The 19,132-nt window shown below is 46.3% G+C and overlaps 1 protein-coding gene across 1 annotated transcript in view; it reads right to left on the bottom strand.

Annotated features, from left to right (window-relative positions):
* Positions 1-1,308: 1,308 nt before the first annotated feature.
* Positions 1,309-19,132, bottom strand: part of PAPPA (pappalysin 1) — a 237,167-nt gene continuing 219,343 nt past the window's right edge. Inside the window, exon 22 of the mRNA XM_077913087.1 lies at positions 1,309-7,134. Coding sequence (XP_077769213.1) covers positions 7,027-7,134 — 108 coding nt within the window. The 3' untranslated portion in view covers positions 1,309-7,026. The remainder of the gene's footprint in view (positions 7,135-19,132) is intronic.

The raw sequence follows: 19,132 nt of genomic DNA, 5'->3' as shown, positions 1-19,132 counted from the left end.
TTTTCCCATTTGACAGATTAAGCAACTAAAGCCCAGTGAACTTTTTCCATTACTCTGTGTGTGTGTGTGTGTGTGTGAGTGTGTGAGAGAGAGAAAGAGAGAGTGTGTTAGAGGAGGAAGGGAGAAGACAATAGAATTAATATCTTCTTTCTACCAAGAGAATATATATATATATATATATATATATATATATATATATATATATGAAACTATTCATGAAACTATTATTTAAATCTTGTTTCAGTCTTCACAGTGAATTGAAAAGAACTAAGTAAATATCCTCTTTGATCATTATTTTTCTTTGGAAATAACTATTTATCTGGCATAATTTAGCAATGACTTTTATTCCATTCTTTGGTGGCTTCCCTCATGTCTCTCAGTGGATTCTGTTTGTATAGAGACCAGAAATCTACTATGGGTGGTTCTTGACTTGCCTACCTGTACCCTTTAATATAATTCACCTTTATGTCCCCAAAAATCCCCTTTTGTGCAGACTCAAAGTTGTTAAGTTCTAGCAAATACAGATTTTGACCTGTGTCATTGTGGTACTGCCAGGCAAGAGTTCAGTGTATGGTGCCAGCGACTTGACTCCGTGGCAGTGTCTGTGCAAGTACTTGAATGCTTTGGTGCATCTTGGCTTTATTCTCTTAAAAAAATAAGTGGATATGAGAAAAATTCATGTCTTATGAGTAGTTTTCCCCTGCTTATAATAGTCATAACAAGAGTTAATATGTGATCTGTGTCTGCTGCAGTTCTAAAAACATTACATATTTATCCTATTTAATTCTATCAACAACATCTTGAAGTGGGCCTTTTTATTATTTCCATTTTACAGATGGGAAAACTAAATCTTAAATGACTTTCCAAAGATCACATGGCTACTAAGTGGTGATACGATGAAAAATGAGATCCAGTAGGCAAACCAAATACAGCAAAATTTCAGCCTCAGCAGCAGGTTGATGACTGGATGACTAAGCATTCAATCATAAAGAAAAAAAAAAAAAGAATATGCTGGAAGTTGATTGTTGAAGATAGCATCCAAAAGGCTAGATATAGCTGACAGTTTCATGAAAACTGAGCTTTTTTTTTTTTTTAACAAACATGTAAGAATGGTTTTCAGTTTTTGCATATGCAAAATATAGGTATTTTTCAGGAATTATTTATGTAGAAGATTGGGTGTATGTTGAATTCGACCTCATGCTACCAATAATCTTCCCATCTGAGGCTCTGGGGATCTCGTCCATATGAGTGTGCACATATGAGAGTCCTTTAGACTTCCACAACAGACAGAAACCACACTGCTACGTATTGAAGCATACAAGCTATTATATATTTTCATAATATAGAATTTTAAGGTATAGTAATCAACAGTGGCAAAATATTTCTGTCTTTGACATCATATTTTTTTCTTTTGTGAGATCCAACCTGTAATTGAGACCAGAGAAAACAGTATGGAAAAACAAATCCACGAGAACAGGATAAAAATATCACAAACAGCAAAATATGTCTGAGTATTTAAAACCGTATAGAAAAAATAAATTAGATGAACAATTGTGTAAATATAAATTAAAAAAGATGACATTCTTAATAAATAAAGTTTACTATTTACAATTTTATATATTGCTGAAAGACTTAACTTAGATCCATAAAAACACATAAACAGGAAAAAATAAAACCCAAAATAGGAGCAGCAAATTTATGCGCGTGAGGTACAGAAAAAGGATTGGAATTGTGTTTTGTTTTTGGTGTTTAGGCTTTTTTTTTTCTTTTTTTTTCTTTTTTCTTTTTTCTTTTTTTTTTTTTTTTTAATAGTAGTAGGCCAGTAGAATTCTCATGAGAACAGATTTTAAGCACTTCAATGGAGAGTCATTATTTGGTAGTTTCCAGAAGGTGCCAAACAGATTTCAACATCATCATAATTAGAAATACCCATAATAATTATAACAATAATAAAAAGGTATAATATGATACATAAATATGGAAGAGCAGTTTGTAATATGAATACATTTTCTCTAGACGAGATCACAGTTTTATTTTGTAAATATTACATTTAAGTATATATATACACACATATATGTACAACTATATATACATGTGCATATATATGTAAATTTATATTTATATATAATATCTTTATATAGATAGATATCTGCGGACAGGTTATTGATTATAGAGACCCAAGAAAGCAACGTAATAATTGTTCAAAATTCTCCTCACTGACTGCTGGTGTAGTAGTTTAAGAAGCCCCGAGTTGTTTGCACTCAGAATGCCGTATCTTCTTTAAATGGAACACTCGATGTGGAATTTTAAGTCTGAGAAGAAGAAGAAGGGATTTTAATGACTCCCTTCCTCTTGTGAGGTTGGAAATGGCCCATAAGTCTTGACTAGACCACAGTAAACTGACTTTTACACTGTAAGATGTAATTGGCTTTTAATCAAATTCTAGAACTGGTAAAGGCCAGAATGGGGGGGAGGGATCCAATTTACCTATGAGTGAAATATCCCCAACTACAAGCCTCTCTCTTAAGGTGGACTATGAAATCTAGGAGCTCCAGCTTTATTCCTTGAAATATCAGATGAGCACTCCCTGTCTTTCTTAAGTGACCAATGGGCCTGTGCATTCTTGAAAAGTAACCCATGGACTTTGTGTGTCTCTCACAGATTGCCACAGCCCCTTTAAAACCTCAGGGCCTCACACCATCCCCTGCCATCCCACTGTGAGGTAGGTAAGTAATATTATCCCCATTTTGCAGCTGGAGAAACTGAGGCAAATGGAGAAGCTATTTGATGACTTGTTCAAGATCACTGAGCAAACCTGCAGCCCGGAGTTAAGAACTCCAGGTTCTTTCTCTAGAGACATAACTCCTCTCTTGGCTGTCAAAGAATTCTCTTAAAGATCAAACAAATGGTAGGAATTTGGCAAAACTTGAGTAAGTTCAAAGAATAGGCTTTTATTCATTTGTTCTTTAGTTTTTATGTTTGCTGTTTGCTTGGTTTATTTTTGTTTTGTTTCTCAAAAACCATGGAAGTTACCTGTCTGGTCATGTAGCAGCTTTTTAGGAAAGTGGACCGTGCAGTGTGATTCTAAGTGCAGTCTTTATAAAGCCCAGTGCTCTACTGGTAAATACAAACATTTTATAACGTGAAAAGCACAACACACTATGTCCCCTTAATATTAGGCAAAACCAATTTCAAGCCCTCCCCACTCCCTACTACCACTGATTGCCACCAAACATATAGACAAAATGCTCCCCCAACAACAACAACTACATATCCAAGGGGGAAGATGCCTTATTGCCTGGATCTACCACAATGTACAGAAAATAAGAGCATTATAAAATCCCGCTTTATGTCTCCTGCTAGGGAAATTTTTATGCTTGTGTCTATCTACGCAGCCTGCAGAATAAACAGTTCCCTTTAGGAAGCACAAAAATAGGGGGTTTTTAAATTCTTATTTTTAATCATGCATTTTTATTTCCTTTTCATATCTTTGTCTTCTATCAATCTCTATCTGTACAGCTTCGATACCATCAATTTATTCTTTTCATTTTCCCACTTGAAGTAGTTCCAGAAAAAAAAATAATAATAATAAAACACACAAAACACAAAAACCTCAAAACTGTTAACTTGAATTTATGGTTTCCTTTCTTCCTTTCCTCCTTCCTGTTTTTTTCTTTTTTTTTCTTTTTAAAACACAGGTAAGACCTATAACAAATTGACAGTTACAACCAAGTTAAATTGAACCTGGAAGGGAGGTAGCTGAAATCTGTCTCAAAGAATTATTTTCAACAAATAGCATTTAAGCATGGGCCAAGGTGGGAAAAAGACCAAGAGAACTGTCTAGGCAGTAACTCAACATGCTGCAGCCAGGAGTAGCAGCCGATACCCTCCATCTTCAAAGCCCTACTATTTACGACCCTAGATCGCTCCCTTTCTTACCATCCTAATTCAGCCACCAAAACAGACTTCCCAAGGACTGTCTTCCCTTAAGAGGTGGTTGGCACAGAATATGGGGGTAATACGAGTCCTCTGGGCATGCAGTTAGGGTTGTGGCTTGGAAAGGCTCCCCGCAACAGGGTTTGGAGAACCGTCTTCCTCATCTTTTCTTTCTTGCTGCCAACAGGCTAATACTTCTTCAGACCCAGAACCCCCAACTGTTTTAGGGCCCCCTGAGCTGCTGATCGATAGACAACAGTGCTTCAGATCTGCCTCCCTGTGAGTACTCCATTATCCTAAACAGGAGATCATCGAAGGGATAAGACAATGAGTCTATTCCCAGAAGGAAAATGAAGGCCGAGATCAGTGCATTGCATGAATAGAACGGAGTCTCTTTCACTAAGTTTTGAGAAGGGCCTTCCATGTGGGCATGAGGCTGGCCATCCGTCAAGTAGCCTGTCTTGCCTAACATTATTGGCAAATAGGAATTTATGAGTAACAGGTTTGAATGACGGTAAGGAGGAGACTGGGTGGCTCCTTGCTTGACTCAATCTGTGAGTCTGAAGATGGAAGTCAGCCTCTAGGAAGCTTTGCTCAGCTGGAGAGTGTGGGCACAGACAGGGTGAGAGTGAAGGAAGAAAGAGGACGGGGGTCCTGAAGGGAAGCTGGAGAGGTTTTCTTGTGGTTCCTGCAACCCCACCATTAGTGATGGCGTCTTCGGGTCTCCAAGACCTTCCACACTACTTATAGGTGTGATAAAGCAACTGGGAGGCCCACTCAGTTACCTTTCTTAGTTCATATCTTGTCAGTTAACCACACATGTTGATAACTCCACTAGGGCGAGAGAGGGGCTTTAACATCGGCCAGCATCCAAAGGTACTGGAAGGAGTACAAAATGGGATCTGTGCTTCCATGTTTATGATAATTTTGGTAAGGACTGGCCCTGGTAACTCTAGAAAACGCTCTGAATATATGTGAGACAGGAGTTTGTAAAAGAAGGAACTGTAAAGGATGTGAGCCTGTCCTTAACCGTGGTGGCAACCTCTCCAATCTGGAACCCAGTCTCAGGGTTTGGAACATGGTACGAGCCACACAAATCTAAGCACTGCATCCTAATTTATGGGCACCTGTGCGAAAAGCACCTTGGTATGTTGGCGTCTCAAGTGTTCTTGGTCGGCAGGTAATTGCAGTTGGGAGTAATACAGGAAGAAGCTTCCTGAAGTTATTTTTGGTCCCCATAGGACCAAGGACAATGATTGAATAACAATGCCTATCTCGGGTGCAGGAATGAGGAGGGTCAGCACATATGCCTGGGGTTTCCCATTCCAATGCTAGATTTTGTTTTTGTTGGTTGTTTTCACTAGATTTGAGATGGCGTGATTTACAGCAATCTTTATGCGATACCCTCCCATTGCCTCACTTTCTCAGTTCCAGGTCTTAGGAATTACGTCCAGCTTGACCATTCTCTCTACCTCATTCTGTATTAATTTCTTCTCATATTATTTCAAAAGCAGTGGACAAGTAACGGGTGGAAAACAGGCAAAGAGGACCCCAATGAGGTAGGGGCTTCCACGTGCATGGGACTACCTTCCTCTCAACTTTTGGAGGCTAAACATGGGAAAGAGGGAAGGGTTGACTAACTGCAGGTGGGGATGGGAGTCCTGGTAGCTGGAAGACTGTGGAAAACATGATGCCCATGTTGGGTGGTTGGGGACTGAGGCTGTGAACTCTTTGGCTTCCCTCTGATGACCCTCGAGAACAGTTTAGACGCACCAAACCCAAGATGATTCTCTGTTCTAGGATTATAGCTGCTCAGGGCAACAGCAAAGTCCTCAGCACCAAAACCTGATCTAGCCTGGAGGGCCAGGAAAGCTTGGATAAGGAAAATTAACTCAAGAGTCCCCACTATCCCAGCAGTCTCTGGATGGCCCCAACATCACAGACATTTAATACTGGTCCCCTTGATTCTAAAATCTAACACTGGCTCAGACATCCTGGACCCTCCATGAGGGTTTCAGCATCTCCAGTCCCTCTACTCCCTTCCAGGATGAGAAGCCCACCCATGGGGGATGTAACTTCTCACCATGTGGGCCAATGAGGATTTTTCTCTTACAGAAGAGCTAAGACATGAGGAGCCGTGGGAAAATGTGGGTCACTTTTAAGGCAGACTGTTTGGTTGTGTGGGGTTTTTCCTAACCTAGTCCTACTATCTTGGGGGTACTCAATGTATAGGATAGAGCAGCAGGAAAAGTAGCAGCGAATGTGGTCCCAAGGCAAGATTTGGGGAATGGGTGGGTTCTGGAGGGATAGTATGGCCTCAAGCAGGGGGCTGTTATAATACCTTGACACTGCAACCCTATGCCATTTCCAGCTTGGCCTCAAACCCTGGAGTTGGGGTAAGATTCCCCCATGGCAACAGAAGAATTTGGGGGCTTTTCATACCTTGGATTCTTTACCTCGTCCTGGGTTCTACTTCCCTAGAAGGTAGGTGATCAGAGACCATTTCACTTCTAATCCCAAAGGGCTGCACAACTGGGCATGCCCTACATGTTCCAAGCCTTAGAGTGCAAGCTATCTTGACATCTCAACACTTGGTCTTGGCAGTTTCTGTGACTCTCTTTCTCCCAAGGACAGTACTGTCTAGGAGCTTGGGGAAGGAAAGACTGAGTGTGTTCCAGTCTCTCTCTGCTCAGTCTCCCAAACTGCCCTCGTGCAGATAGACGTTTGTTGGGGGTGCGTATGCATGCATGTGTACTAACCACATATGTGCACACTCCTAAATATAGAACATGTTTCTCGCTGTGGTTGTGTGACAATTGATGAGACTTTTAGGCTCTGGGACTGCACACTTATATGTGCAATCCACCTAAGACTTTGGGATGGGATTCCAATCCATCATCCAACATGGCGAAACTTGGTTCATGCGCCCCTACTATGAGTCCTTCCTGGGTGAAATTAAAGGCAGACCGGTTGGGTGCTAAGGATCCCTGGTGTGGGGAGGCCATTCCGTTGAGCAGCTGACTGTGAAATCAATACCAAAGGGATGCGGGTCCTGGCGCTGGGAATTCTTTGTCAACTCCTTGTCCTTCCTTAGCCATGGCTGTATCCCCGGAGGTCTTTCCGGCTGTGTTCTTGGGCCTGGGGGTCCCGACAAGCACAGTCACCTTGTAGGTCACAGGACATAGGGAAGGGGGTGACCTGTAGAGAGAAAGAGAGATGTGAGCCAGGTGGTTGGGTCTGATACAGTAATTTTCAGACAAGTAGTGCAGAGCAGAAGGGGAATGACGGGATTGGGGGCGCGGGGGTGGTGTCAGGTAGCAGATTCAAGTTCAAGTCATAGCTCTGCTGCTTGCCAGCCCTGTCATAACTTTTACCAAAGTCATTACAATAGCAGCTTTCATTTTTGAGGGCATTTATGAAGGGTTAGGCAACGCTTTAAGATAGGTGCTAAAACCACCACCCTTTTACAGGCGGGGAAACAGGCTCTCTGAAAGGGACAGCCATTTGCCCAAAGTAATGAGTGGCAGACGTGGTCATTAAGGTAGGATAAGCTATTTCTCTCCAAGCCTCAGGTTCCTGGATGTAGAACTGGCATCATCAGCCCCACCTCGCACTGGGAATTCTAAGGGCTGAATGAAATCAGTGAAAAACTGGAAGGTACTGTCCCAAAGCTGGTTGATAAGACTTGCATGACGGAATACCTAACTTACAGGGCTGCTGTGGTGGCCAAGTGAAATTAAGTATATGAAAGCGCCTTCTAAGAAAGACACACGCTAGGAATTTTGACTTGGGGAGGCAAGGATGAAAACAACTAGTGCATGTCTCAGCAAGCTCAGACCGCTTTCCAGGGGGCCTGCGATCTCAGTGGGGGACATTTCACATAGAGATTTTGCATAAGGCTCGGTTGAAGGCTCTCGGAAAAAGGTAAGAAGGGTACAACATGATCTGTTATCCACATATATTATGAAAGCTGGGGGAAAAAAATGAAAAGAGATTAAACATTTTTTTTTAAATGGGAGGAGCACCTGGGTGACTCAGTTGGCCGAGCATCCCACTCATGATTTCCACTCAGATCGTGGTCTTGGGATCGAGCCTCATGTAGGGCTCTGCCCTGAGCATGGAGTTTGAAATTCTCCCTCTCCTTCTGCCTGCCTGCCTCTCTCTCTCTCTCTCTCAAAGAAAAAAAAAAAAAAGGGAAAAGCCTGAGTTTTGGTTCCCAGTCCATTCCTTCACATGCTCTGTGACCTTGAGCTGGCTCTCCTTTCTAGAAACTGAGAGAAAGAGCGAATGTCTTCTCGATGCAGCAGATGATCTTTCCAAAGAGCACAGTGCAGTCCCTGCTTGAGCCCCAGCCTGGGCTAACGCAAGCGGATTTCAGATTTCACCTCATTGCATCATGATATTTGCATATAACTTTTCCCAGAGGGTCCCCCATCTGCGCAGATGGATTTAATGACCTCATTCGCCTCCTGCCTAGGCAGGGTCTCCAAGTGCTCACACGGTCTCAGAGAACATCTTTGTCCTCCTCCTAGCCTGTGGACTCATTCTCTGTATCTAACTCTTCTTGCTGCCTCTTGGCCTGCCTGCCTCCCCTCCCTCGCTCCCTCCCTCACAACCTCTCTCCATCTTGCAATTTTGCAATGATTTGAAATGGAAGATTGGAGCCACTTACGTGATCTTGAGCGTGTGACAATTTCTCTGAGCCTCAGTTAATTCAGTCATTAAATGGGAATAACGAAAGCCTACACCTCCTGAGGTTGTGATGGAGGATAAGGGAACTGACGAAAAGCATGTAACACCCAGTTCTTGGCATGTGCTCAGTGCACAGACCGACCAATCAAAGGATAGGTATCTCCTCATCTCTCTCCCTCAGTGAGGCAGGAACCATGTCAGTTTTGTTTTCTGAGCCTGAGCCACTGAATGAATGAATGTCTCTGTTCATTTCTCCATCTCTTACTGACCCTTTCATTGTACTCATGACTAGCACATCTCTGTTTCTTTTCAACTCCTAGAGCATTCCCAAGAATGTAAGCTTTCTCACTGATGCTCCTTCCACGCAGTGCCTGTCTTTCTTCACCCAGCAGCTGGCCCTGCCCTGTTCAGGACCTCTACCTCCTGGTCATCATGCCTTTGCAGAGACTGTGCCTTCTAATCTAGAGAAGTCTTCCACAACCTCTTTATCTCTAAGAGAAGCAGAGAATGTTAGACTTGGAAGAGACATAGAGGACATCCTCCAGTCCAAGTGGGGACACTGATGACAGAGCCAAGTCCAAGTCTAATAACTGAGGTCAAGTAGGGAGAGTATGATCACAGGGGCCAGGAAGCCTGGACTGGCATCCTTGCTTGACTCCTAGTCACTGAGCAATTTCCGGAAAGTCCCTTCACTGTCCTGATGCTTAGTTTCTACATCTACAAAAGGCCGATTTTTGAAAACACTGTATTGCATGCGGTTGTGAAGATCACATGAGAATAAGCATCCAGAAGCCCCAGCACATGGCCTGACACTCAGGAGATGCTTGATGCTGAATACATATGTGCCGAGTCATATTTCCCACCAGCTCACATTTCGCCATCTGTGACACCTTTGCTGCCCATTGTCCCCCTTTCCACCTCCCTTCCCTTTATCTGTTCTCTTCTCCTGCCCTTGCCCATGTTCTAACATTAGAATGATCCAGTTACCTCTAATGTCCTGTGCACAAATTCTGGCTCTGACCCATGAGGGATAATTTCACTTCTGATTTAGCTCCCATGCTTCCTGCTGCACCTCACATGGGCAAAACTGGAACAGGTCTTTTAGAACAAGACCCCAAGTCCTCAGCATGAGATCAAGGCCTTGCATGATTTGCTCACACATACTTCTCGGGCCTCTCCTGGTCCCCTTCTCCTCCTCACTCTCTGTGGCTTATTTCCTTCTTGTTCTCTCAAATATCCCATGGGTTTTCTTACTTATTTTTTCATCTATAATCAATATTTTATTGAAAAAGTGACAGGAAAATAGGAGATCACTGTTGTATAGCTTATAAAAGGAAACATAGTTAGGTTATCTTGGTAGATCACCTGGAATTACTGAATGTTAAGGCTTTCTGTGATAGAACACACCTTCGGGAGGTTGTGTGGATCATTAATGTTGCTTTCTTGCACATGAACACCCCTCTGTGAGTCTGGCTTTTCCTCTGTTGCCTGGCATAACACTGTTGAACCGCATATACAAAGAACCACCATCTGAGCAAATCTCCAGCCATTAACATTCCTCTGCCCTCACTGCTGTGTCCTGACCAGCTTTCCTTCCTCTCTTGAGGTCCCATCTCATGTGTCACCACCTCCCTCATTGGTCTGAACAAAGATGGCATTATCACCTACGTTCCACATCACAGCATCCTACGTAAGCCCTCCGTGTACCAAAATGCTCTGTATGTCACCCCTCTCTGAGCAGGGAGCCTGTCTTTCATTGACCAGAGTCTTTATATATCCCATAACAGGCACTCAATGGGCCCATGAATGGAGGAACAAAGGAATGCATGCATATATACCCAGAATCCAAGGCGGGGAGCCTCTGCTCTTTCACTCACTCACTGTGACAGGTGCAGGTTGCCCGCCTTCTCTGGCCTTCCCTTGCCCTAACCTGTACACTAAGATTCAATGTTAATGGTCTCTACCTTCCCATCTGTCTGAAAACCTTCCTCAGTCTGAGAAGAGTAGAAGGCAAAAGTCCTGGTCAGAATATAGAAATTTAGACTTTCTCTCACAAATGCTGCCCTTTCTGCTATCCCCAGTTCCTTCAGCTTCTCCACAACCATCTGTTGCCAGGGCTCTGCCCCAGTTAGCTTCTCTGGCCGGCCTGGCCACCCTGGCTAAGTGGGCATGGTATGGCCGTTCTCGTTCCTCCCCAGGTCAATCCAGGCAGCTCAGACCTTTTCTCAAAGAAACATGTCTGAAAACCGAGAGAAGGAACCACAGTCAGAACATAACAAAGTCTGGAAGGCTTGGTCTCAGGAGGCAGATCTGGAGCCTTCTTATCTTCCGTGTATGCTGGTATTGAGCCCTTGTTAGGAGTCTAGGAGGCAGACGAGCCTGGGTTTGGGTGTGGGCTCTACATAGGCGCTGCTTGACTTTCTGTAAGCCCTTGGCACCCTAGGGACTTTGTCTCCTCATCTGTAAAATCAGAGTCCTCTGAAAGATCTCACCGGATTCTGCTGAGGAGTCAGTGAAATAGCGTCTCCAAATGAGCTTACAGAGGTCCTAGTGCAGAGGCGACGTTCAGCAGCCTGTCTCCTCCACCTGCCTGCCTCTTGCAGCTCAGTGAACTGCCTGTTCAGAGCCTGCCCCGGGGTCTCCTCTTCTCATAAGCTTCCTCCCTGATCAAGGGCCTATGAGTGGGAACAGAAGGGTAGCGGCTGGCAGCTCCACCCCCTTCCCTGGGTCTGAACTAGGGCAGGTCCACAGCAGTGACCAACACTCAACGCCCACACTAGCACTTCCGGAGGGCCTTCCGTGTGCCAGAGGACTCCCACCTGCTGGCTAGTCCAGTCTGCACAACGCCATGAGGCTAGCGTGGTTAGCGACCCATCTTGTGGATGAGAAGACAGAGGTTTCAGAAAGTTTAGAGCACAGCAAACTTGCCCCGGACCTCACTACCCCTTAGTAATGAGATGACAGGATTCAAAAGTCCACTCCAAGAACTCAGAGAGCTTTTCAGCAAGTGAGAGTAAGAAGGCTCCTCCTCCACAGCCTGGACAGGATGTTGCTTTGTCTTTTTACAGCCAATAGCCTTTTATCCCTTTATCACGTGCCTGGCTGAGTGAACCCCGTGCGCATTATCTCACTCACTCTTCCCAGCACCCCTAATAAGGTGGCTATTCTTACTAGCCCCATTTTACTTCTTAGAGGGAACTACAATGCCCAGAGGTGAGTCACTTGGCTGGCAGGTGGCCTGGGATCTGCAGCCCCATGTGTAACCTTCTCCTCGACACCGACCCCCCAGGAGGCAGGCGCAGCAGGAGTCAGAGTCCCCTTTTGACAGAGGGAGAAAGTGAGGCACAGAAAAAAGGGCCACATCCTGGTAAAGTTAGCTCTGAGCCCGATTCCCAGATTCCCTGACTCCCCAAGCAGCGTTCCACCTTCTCCCCCCGATGGCCTCCCAAGGAAACCTACCACCAGCAGCACAAACGCTGTGGTGGCCAGTTTACATTTGGGATTCCCAGCACCGTGTGGTGAGGCTATCCCATAAATGGCTTGGCCACCCACTCTAGGATTCTGTGAACAAGCCCAGGTCAATGACTAAAGGCCAGGATTCTCTCCTTTTTTTCCTCTGGGCTGGAGATGGTGCCCAGGCTCAGGGGCTTCTCCTCTGTGAGCTGCCCGGGAGAACAGCTCCATCCGTATGTGTGAGAGGCTCAGGAATGCAGCCCAGGCAAATGCACCGCAAGGCCCTGGCTGCGGGTCTCCCCTGATGCTGGGAGACAGGCAGGGCCAGGATTCTGACTCAGACTCAACAGGGAGGCCACAGCAGAGAGTATGCGGCATGGGGAGCAAGGGGCGGCCTACGCTGAACGGCAGAAAGCCTTGACTATCCCCCCACCCACTGCGGGAGCTTGGGCACAAGTCGGTTCACCACCTGAGTGCCAGGGACGTCATCGTGTTGATGGAAAGATTTAATGAGATCAAGTGGACCAAGGTGTGATGTCAAGTACAAGGACTCGCTGTAAGCTCCTCGGAGGTAGGGGAGACACACGCCTGGCACGGGGCATGGAGGAGTCCATGAATAGAGAGGCTTGTTTCAATGTGGATACAGTGGTCATGTGGATAAGGGAGGGGACGGTGGAGAGAAAGGAATGAGATTTGGGTTGGATTCCTTGCGCTGTCAGGGGCTCCGTGTATGCTGTTAGGCAAGTTATTTTCATTTTGGCGGCTTCAGTTTCTCTGTTTGTAAAATGAGGGTAATGACAGTCCTGCCCTCTGGAAATATTTTACAGAAAGTATAAAATTCGAGGGAAGCCCTCAGCATCGTCTATTGCTTATACTATGTGCTCAGTGAATGCTGCTGCTGCTGCCGATGGTGGTGGTGACAGTGATGCTGGTATTGATGGTGGTCATGGTGATGTTGACAGTGGTTATGAGGATGGTAATTTGGGGGGATAGGAGGGTCTGACCCCTTCGCAGGATCAAACGAAAATGAGTGTCTTATTCATCCACATGAAAAAGTCAATGCTACACCCCCAATAGGAAAAATCATAACATTCCAGAAGCCAGTGATTTTTGGGACAAGGAGGAATTAGTGTAGTCTGTTTAGTCATCTTCCTGTTGTCTTTTACTAATCTTCCAAGGTAAACATGTCTAGCCCCTCTTCCAGGAAGCCTTCTAGGATCCTCTATACTAGTTCAGTGCTTAGAATCACTGAAATACTCCTACACTCTGTGGATAAAGTTCAGGTTCTCTGGCTTGGTTTAAAAAGCCTGCTTAAGGTTCATTTTCTTACCTCTTACTACTAACATCCCCTCTCATCCTGTGCTCTAGCCACACTCAGGGAATTGGGGTTTCCTTAGCATGCCTCTTTCTGTCTGGGCCTTTGCACAGACTGTGCCCTCTGCCAGAAACTCTCTTTTCTCTCGCATCTTAATCCCTGGTCCTCCCTCCCCCACAGACTCCTTTTACCTGGCTATGACCTACTATGCCTTTCATGTCTCACCTTTGGTGTTTCCTTCTCCAGGAAGCTTTGTTGACTCTCCTCACTTGCTCTATCTGTCTTAATATACTCTAAACACATGGCCATTAGTCCACCAGACATGAACTCAGCATGGTCAGGACCAGGTCCATCGTGCTTGGGGCCTACAACAGTGTCCGTCACATAGCAGATGCTCACCAGCAGGGTATAGTGCAACTAGGGATACCTCATTGAACAAACAGATGCACATCCTTGACCTCACAAAATTTTCATTTGATCAGCAAGAGGGGAGGGATAATGAGATGATAAATATATTTTCTAGGATGTGCCAAAGTGATAAGGGTTATAAAAGAAAGAAAGAAGAGTGGAGGCCAAAGCAAATGGGTGCGTGAGTGCCAGGGGTAACGTAAGGTGGGTGGTCAGGATGGGGCTCATTGAGAACTTGACACTTGGGCAAAGACTTGGAGGAGGTGACACAGTGAGTCATGTGGATTAATGGGGAAGAATGTTGTCAGCTAAAGGAGGAGCCAGAGACAACGTCTGTCAAAGGTAGGAGGACACCCAGCTGGACAGTCCAGAGGGCTAGAGTCAAGTGAGGGAAGGTACTGATAATAGGGGTGAGGTCAGAGAAGTGTTGGGGGTAGGCAGACAACCAAGGGCCTGATAGGTCATTGGGAGGACTGGTTTTTACTCTGCGTAAAATGGGGAGACACTTGACGGGCTTTGCAGAGGTGTGATACCCCAAGACTTATTTCGGAGGACCACTCTGATTGCTGAATTGAGATTTTAAGAGCCACTGAGGCACATCACCAACTCTGCAGCCCAATACCCAACCTTTTAGCATGGACCACTCAGCTAAGCAGGCTGCTGTCCATCTACTGATTTTTATCTTCCTACATCCTATAGAATCACTAGACTCCTTAGACCAATGGGCTACGCCTGGGTACAACGTCCTTTCACAAGAAACCACGCTTTTACTTCGATTTAGCAAATAAACAGAACAACTCTATACTGAATGTCATCAGTTAGGCATGCCATCCTGTGCTGAGACATGTTTCTGGGATTAATTTCTTCTTAGCCGACTGGTCTCTGCTCCAAATAGCCTTCAGGTTCCTGCCAATGGCCAATTCCCTCAGGAAGCCATGTGGAGAATCTTTAGACATGAATATAATCCAAATGTCAAGAGATAAAACCCGAAGGTGAGCCTGGCCTGCCCAGGGTCACAGAACTAAGTCACAGAACTGGGACTACACCCCAACTTCCCAGACATCCTCCAGAACCAGTCTCTTAGCAGCTGTCTAAAACACGATCATAACTAGTGTTCCAGGCCACCACGCCTCACGAAACCTTGCTACGCTGAATAAGTTAAGGCTGTTTCCCCGTCTTCCCTCAAACCTCCAACACATGGCTACTAGAATGATTCCAATTATAAATGAATTTCTCTGTTGTTGTTATGAGGGTGGATTATTGAAGCAACCATTCTGGAAATCTGCTCTGTATTCGAGACTCCTCAAGGCTCCAACAGGAAAATAATAAACGGACATGCTGAGAGGCTGAGTCCTGCCCTTTCCTGTCTGCCCCGCACTACAGACAGGTGTCTGGATGGGAAACCGGTCACCCCGTCAGACGGAGTTTCCTGCACTGTCTTGCTCTTGTCTGCCAGCCGGGCCCGGGTCACCCCACAAGGCAGATGTGGGGAACAGCTGGTGTCTGGACAGACGAACACGGGGAGGAAGGATGAAGGCAGCAGACAGACATCATTCTGGGCCAAATGACCAGGAGGCCCTAGGCCTTGGAGACTGGGAAGAGGTTAAGTTAGAGAGTTGGCTAGAAGGATGTCTGCGAGAAGAGGCCGTGCGCTCACGCCCGGGCCTGCTGTCCAGGAGCACCAGGAAGGAAGACGCCCACCCACCAAGGGAAGGGCGAGACGCAAGCCCGTTACAGCGGGATGTTCGGGGCAGGGCTCCGAAGCAGCACCTCGCGGCCTAGACTCGCGGTCTGCCGCTCAGCTCCAGCCCTCGTGGTGGAGGAGCCCGGCTCCGCCCGGCCCCCCGGCCTCAGCTGCGGGGTCTGGACGGTGAGGATAACAAGACAGCACCCGGGACGGGACGACCGTGTGATGAGAAGAGCAGACTCGTGCCCCGTTACCACCAGGCTGGGCCCATCGGCAGCCCTCAAGCGATGGTAGCGACTGCTGTTTGGAGCCACAAAATCCTAAGTCCTCCCCACAGCTCTGCCACCTTGTACGAGTGACTTCACCTCTCTGAGCCTCAGCTCAGTCCACCTTGCCAGGTTTTACCCGAGTCTCTAAGTGAGACGACATGCACAGAGACCCCAAACCACGGCCAGGCTCACAGGATGGGCTCCACGGATGAAATCACTGTCACGTAGGAAGGCCATGAAGCCGATCCGGCCTGTCAGTGACCTTCTGAGTGCCGGGCTGCGTGCTCGTGGGCAGGGACCTCCCACGATGGGTGCCCGGGGCCAAGAGTTTAGGTGGGAACTAAATGGGCCCAGTGGTAAGGGGCAGGGAGTGAGAGGAAGGAAGCCAGCCTCTGGCCCCTCTCCTGCTATAAGAGGCTTCCTGCTGTGGAAGCTGGAGACAGAAACCAGGACTTTTTTTCCACTCAGAGGAAACTGCTGTCTGGGACGTCAGGGATGGCTGGCAAGGCTGGGAGCCTCAACGACTCTCCACCCTGTCTTTGCTGCCGGGAAAAGCTGCTTTCACCTTTGCCAAGGGGAGGGGTCCGACGGCCAAGGTTCCCTGGCAGGCGGGGTTCACTGCGAATTGTCTCCAACCAGAACGGGGAGGGTCATGCCCACGCACCCTGAGGACTCAGCCCCACACACAGGGAAGAGCTGGGCTCCTGAGTCAGGACTGGGTTCAAACTCGGGCCTTAGCACTTGTGGCCAAGTGAACTCAAGCAAGTCCTGCAAGTGCTCTGAGCCCAAACTGGCTCACCTGTGCAACTGGGATGACAGTGACCTGTAAGAGGGGAACGTGGGGCTTAAAGAAAGAGACAGGGGACAAGCATCTGGCAGGATGTCTGACCGCTGTGGCGACTCCCTTAGGGGTGTCTCTATTTCTCTATCCTCTATTTCTCCACCTGCTGGCTCTATAAGGCCGTCTACTGCAGGCAGTACAGCCGGGTGTACACAGGGAGAGAGCGTTAAAGCATCCGAGAAGCCGGACTTTACTCAGAAGTTAAACTGGGGGATTGAAATGGTAGAAGTACAAGTTTAATTTGAGATGCCTTTCTCCTCCAGAAGTCAGACTCCCAAGAATCGCAAATCTGAAGGAGGCCCCAAATACTGTGGACCAGGAACAACCGTAGCAAAGCCAAATGCACCAGAAGAGAGGCCGTCAGTCTGTCATCCACACACGTAGCACTCGCAGGCTCTCCGTCCTGACTTCAACCACCCCTCACCTTCCCCAGGAAAGCTACTCCTCCTGCAGGTCTCAATGTAACCATCTCTGACCTTCACACCGGTCTCCGTAAGATTTGCACCTTTGCTGTCCTGCCCTTCTACGGAGGTACCACCACGCACGGTCGTATACCTCCCTGCCCACGCCTGGCTCCCCTAATAGGCCACAAGCCTTGAGAGGGCAGGTGCAGGTCTGTCTCGACTTGGTCCAGTGCTCACAGCTCGGTGAGCTGCTGGGCCCACACAGGTGCTCGAGGAACAGGCATCTCATTGAACAAAGGATGCTGGGCTAGCTGCATCCTGCAGCCCCGGCCGACAAGAAGGATCACCAATTTAACGTGGAAGAAGGGGGTCTTTTCACACAAAAAGCCTAAATTACATATATAATGTGGGTAGAAAAGGAAAGGGGGAAAAAGGACCAGAAAGCACATTCAGAACTAGCAAAGAACTGACTCTGGGTCCCTCACTAAAGAGGCAGCACTCACCCAAGGACGCTGACGTCTGAAATTATTGCAACTGAGCCCAGTATGAACATAGAGTCAAAATGGCCATTTGGTGTATATATATGTATTTTTTTCAAGTGACTGTAATAATTTGGAGTCTGCACCTGAACCTCAGTCTCATGACTTCATGTTCCCACCATGCACTCTGTAGAAACAGCAATCCATTTAGGGGAGTCTCCCAATAAAAAATAAATTAGGGTTTTTTTTTTAATGTTTTCGTATATAAGTTATAGGTGGTAGGAAAATTCTTTTAATCGGAGCTGCTCTTGCTCCAACTGATGGTGTCACATGAATACTGTGTCATATTCTACAAGAACTTCTATTTAAAACACAACCTCCCTTGTGCATTCACTTTTGAACACGGTGGACTCCGAACACGTGAAATCGACTCTCCTGTATGCTGTATTCGTTTGGCACCAGGGGTCAAGAGCCTTAAAAATGCTCACACCTTTCGTCCTAGTCATTTCCATTCTAAAAAGCCAACTGTCGAGGAACAGAGCTGGAGAAGTATCTATGTGCAAAGATACTCACGAGCATCGTTATTTATCTTTGCAAGAAACCAAAGTAACCCAAGAGTTAAAAATAACAGCCTGAGGTGAATGGTCACATAAATGATGATACATCAGGACCCTCTGATAAATAATAATAGAGCAAAAACGACAGCTGTAAGGTTTATGATGATATCAGATCATTCTTAGGTATAAGATTTCCTATGCTGGGTCAAAACAGTATCCCAAACTGGAAATGCAGTGAGAGACCCACAGGAACACATATCCACACACTTACACACGCGGTACAACGTGGCACAAGGAACCAGTGGCTGTTTCTGGGCTGTCCGACAAGAAGGGATCTGCTGTCGTTCTGCTTTCTGGATTTTCCAAAAAAGTATTCTTTCATAATTGGGTGAAAACTAAAATCCATTAGTAGGAAATGAATTTTATTCTACTGTATTTGAGCAGAAAGTACAGACCTACACTAGGGATGATTTAAAAAAAAAATTAAAAAAGGAGGCAGGCATGCTAAAATATTGCCCATTCGAGACTGGCTGATTCCAGAGAGCCCCCGCAGCTCAACCCAAAGATGCAGCTTGAGTGTGTTCCTTGGGTTTTGCCCTGTTCATCCCCACATTCTAGGGTCTGAGCATCTTTCTTAAAGGAACTAATTCTTTTACGGATGGTGCCATACGGATAGCGACCCTGAAACCTTGCTCTGTTTCTGTCCCTCACTCTGCCACCAGGGACAAACCATTTCTCCTGTATGGGCCTCAGTTTACCCCCATTATGAAATGAGAACTGCGGGCCTAGATAATCACTGACAGCACTTCAGCCAGGATGGACTATGACTGGTCTCAGGAACACAGCTCCCCCTTCTTTGAAGAGAAAGAGATGATCTCAAATGATTTTTCAGTGCAGATGGTAGATGAGTATAAAACCAGAGATCGTTCCTCATGAACTCGTTTGTCACCCAGAGCACTTCTCAACCTGGGTTGCCCAGCTCTCAGCAGGAAGAAAGTGGGGGTGGCTACTCTTCCATGAGCAGTGGGTATGCATCATAGTCAAATATCCCAGGTTGACTCGAGACACTTGAATCACTCCTGTTATACCTT

The sequence above is a fragment of the Canis aureus genome, chromosome 10, assembly GCF_053574225.1.
Source record: "Canis aureus isolate CA01 chromosome 10, VMU_Caureus_v.1.0, whole genome shotgun sequence".
Lineage (NCBI taxonomy): Eukaryota > Metazoa > Chordata > Mammalia > Carnivora > Canidae > Canis > Canis aureus.
The sequence above is the reverse complement of the archived record's forward strand: the minus strand, read 5'-3'. Positions and strand labels throughout refer to the sequence as shown.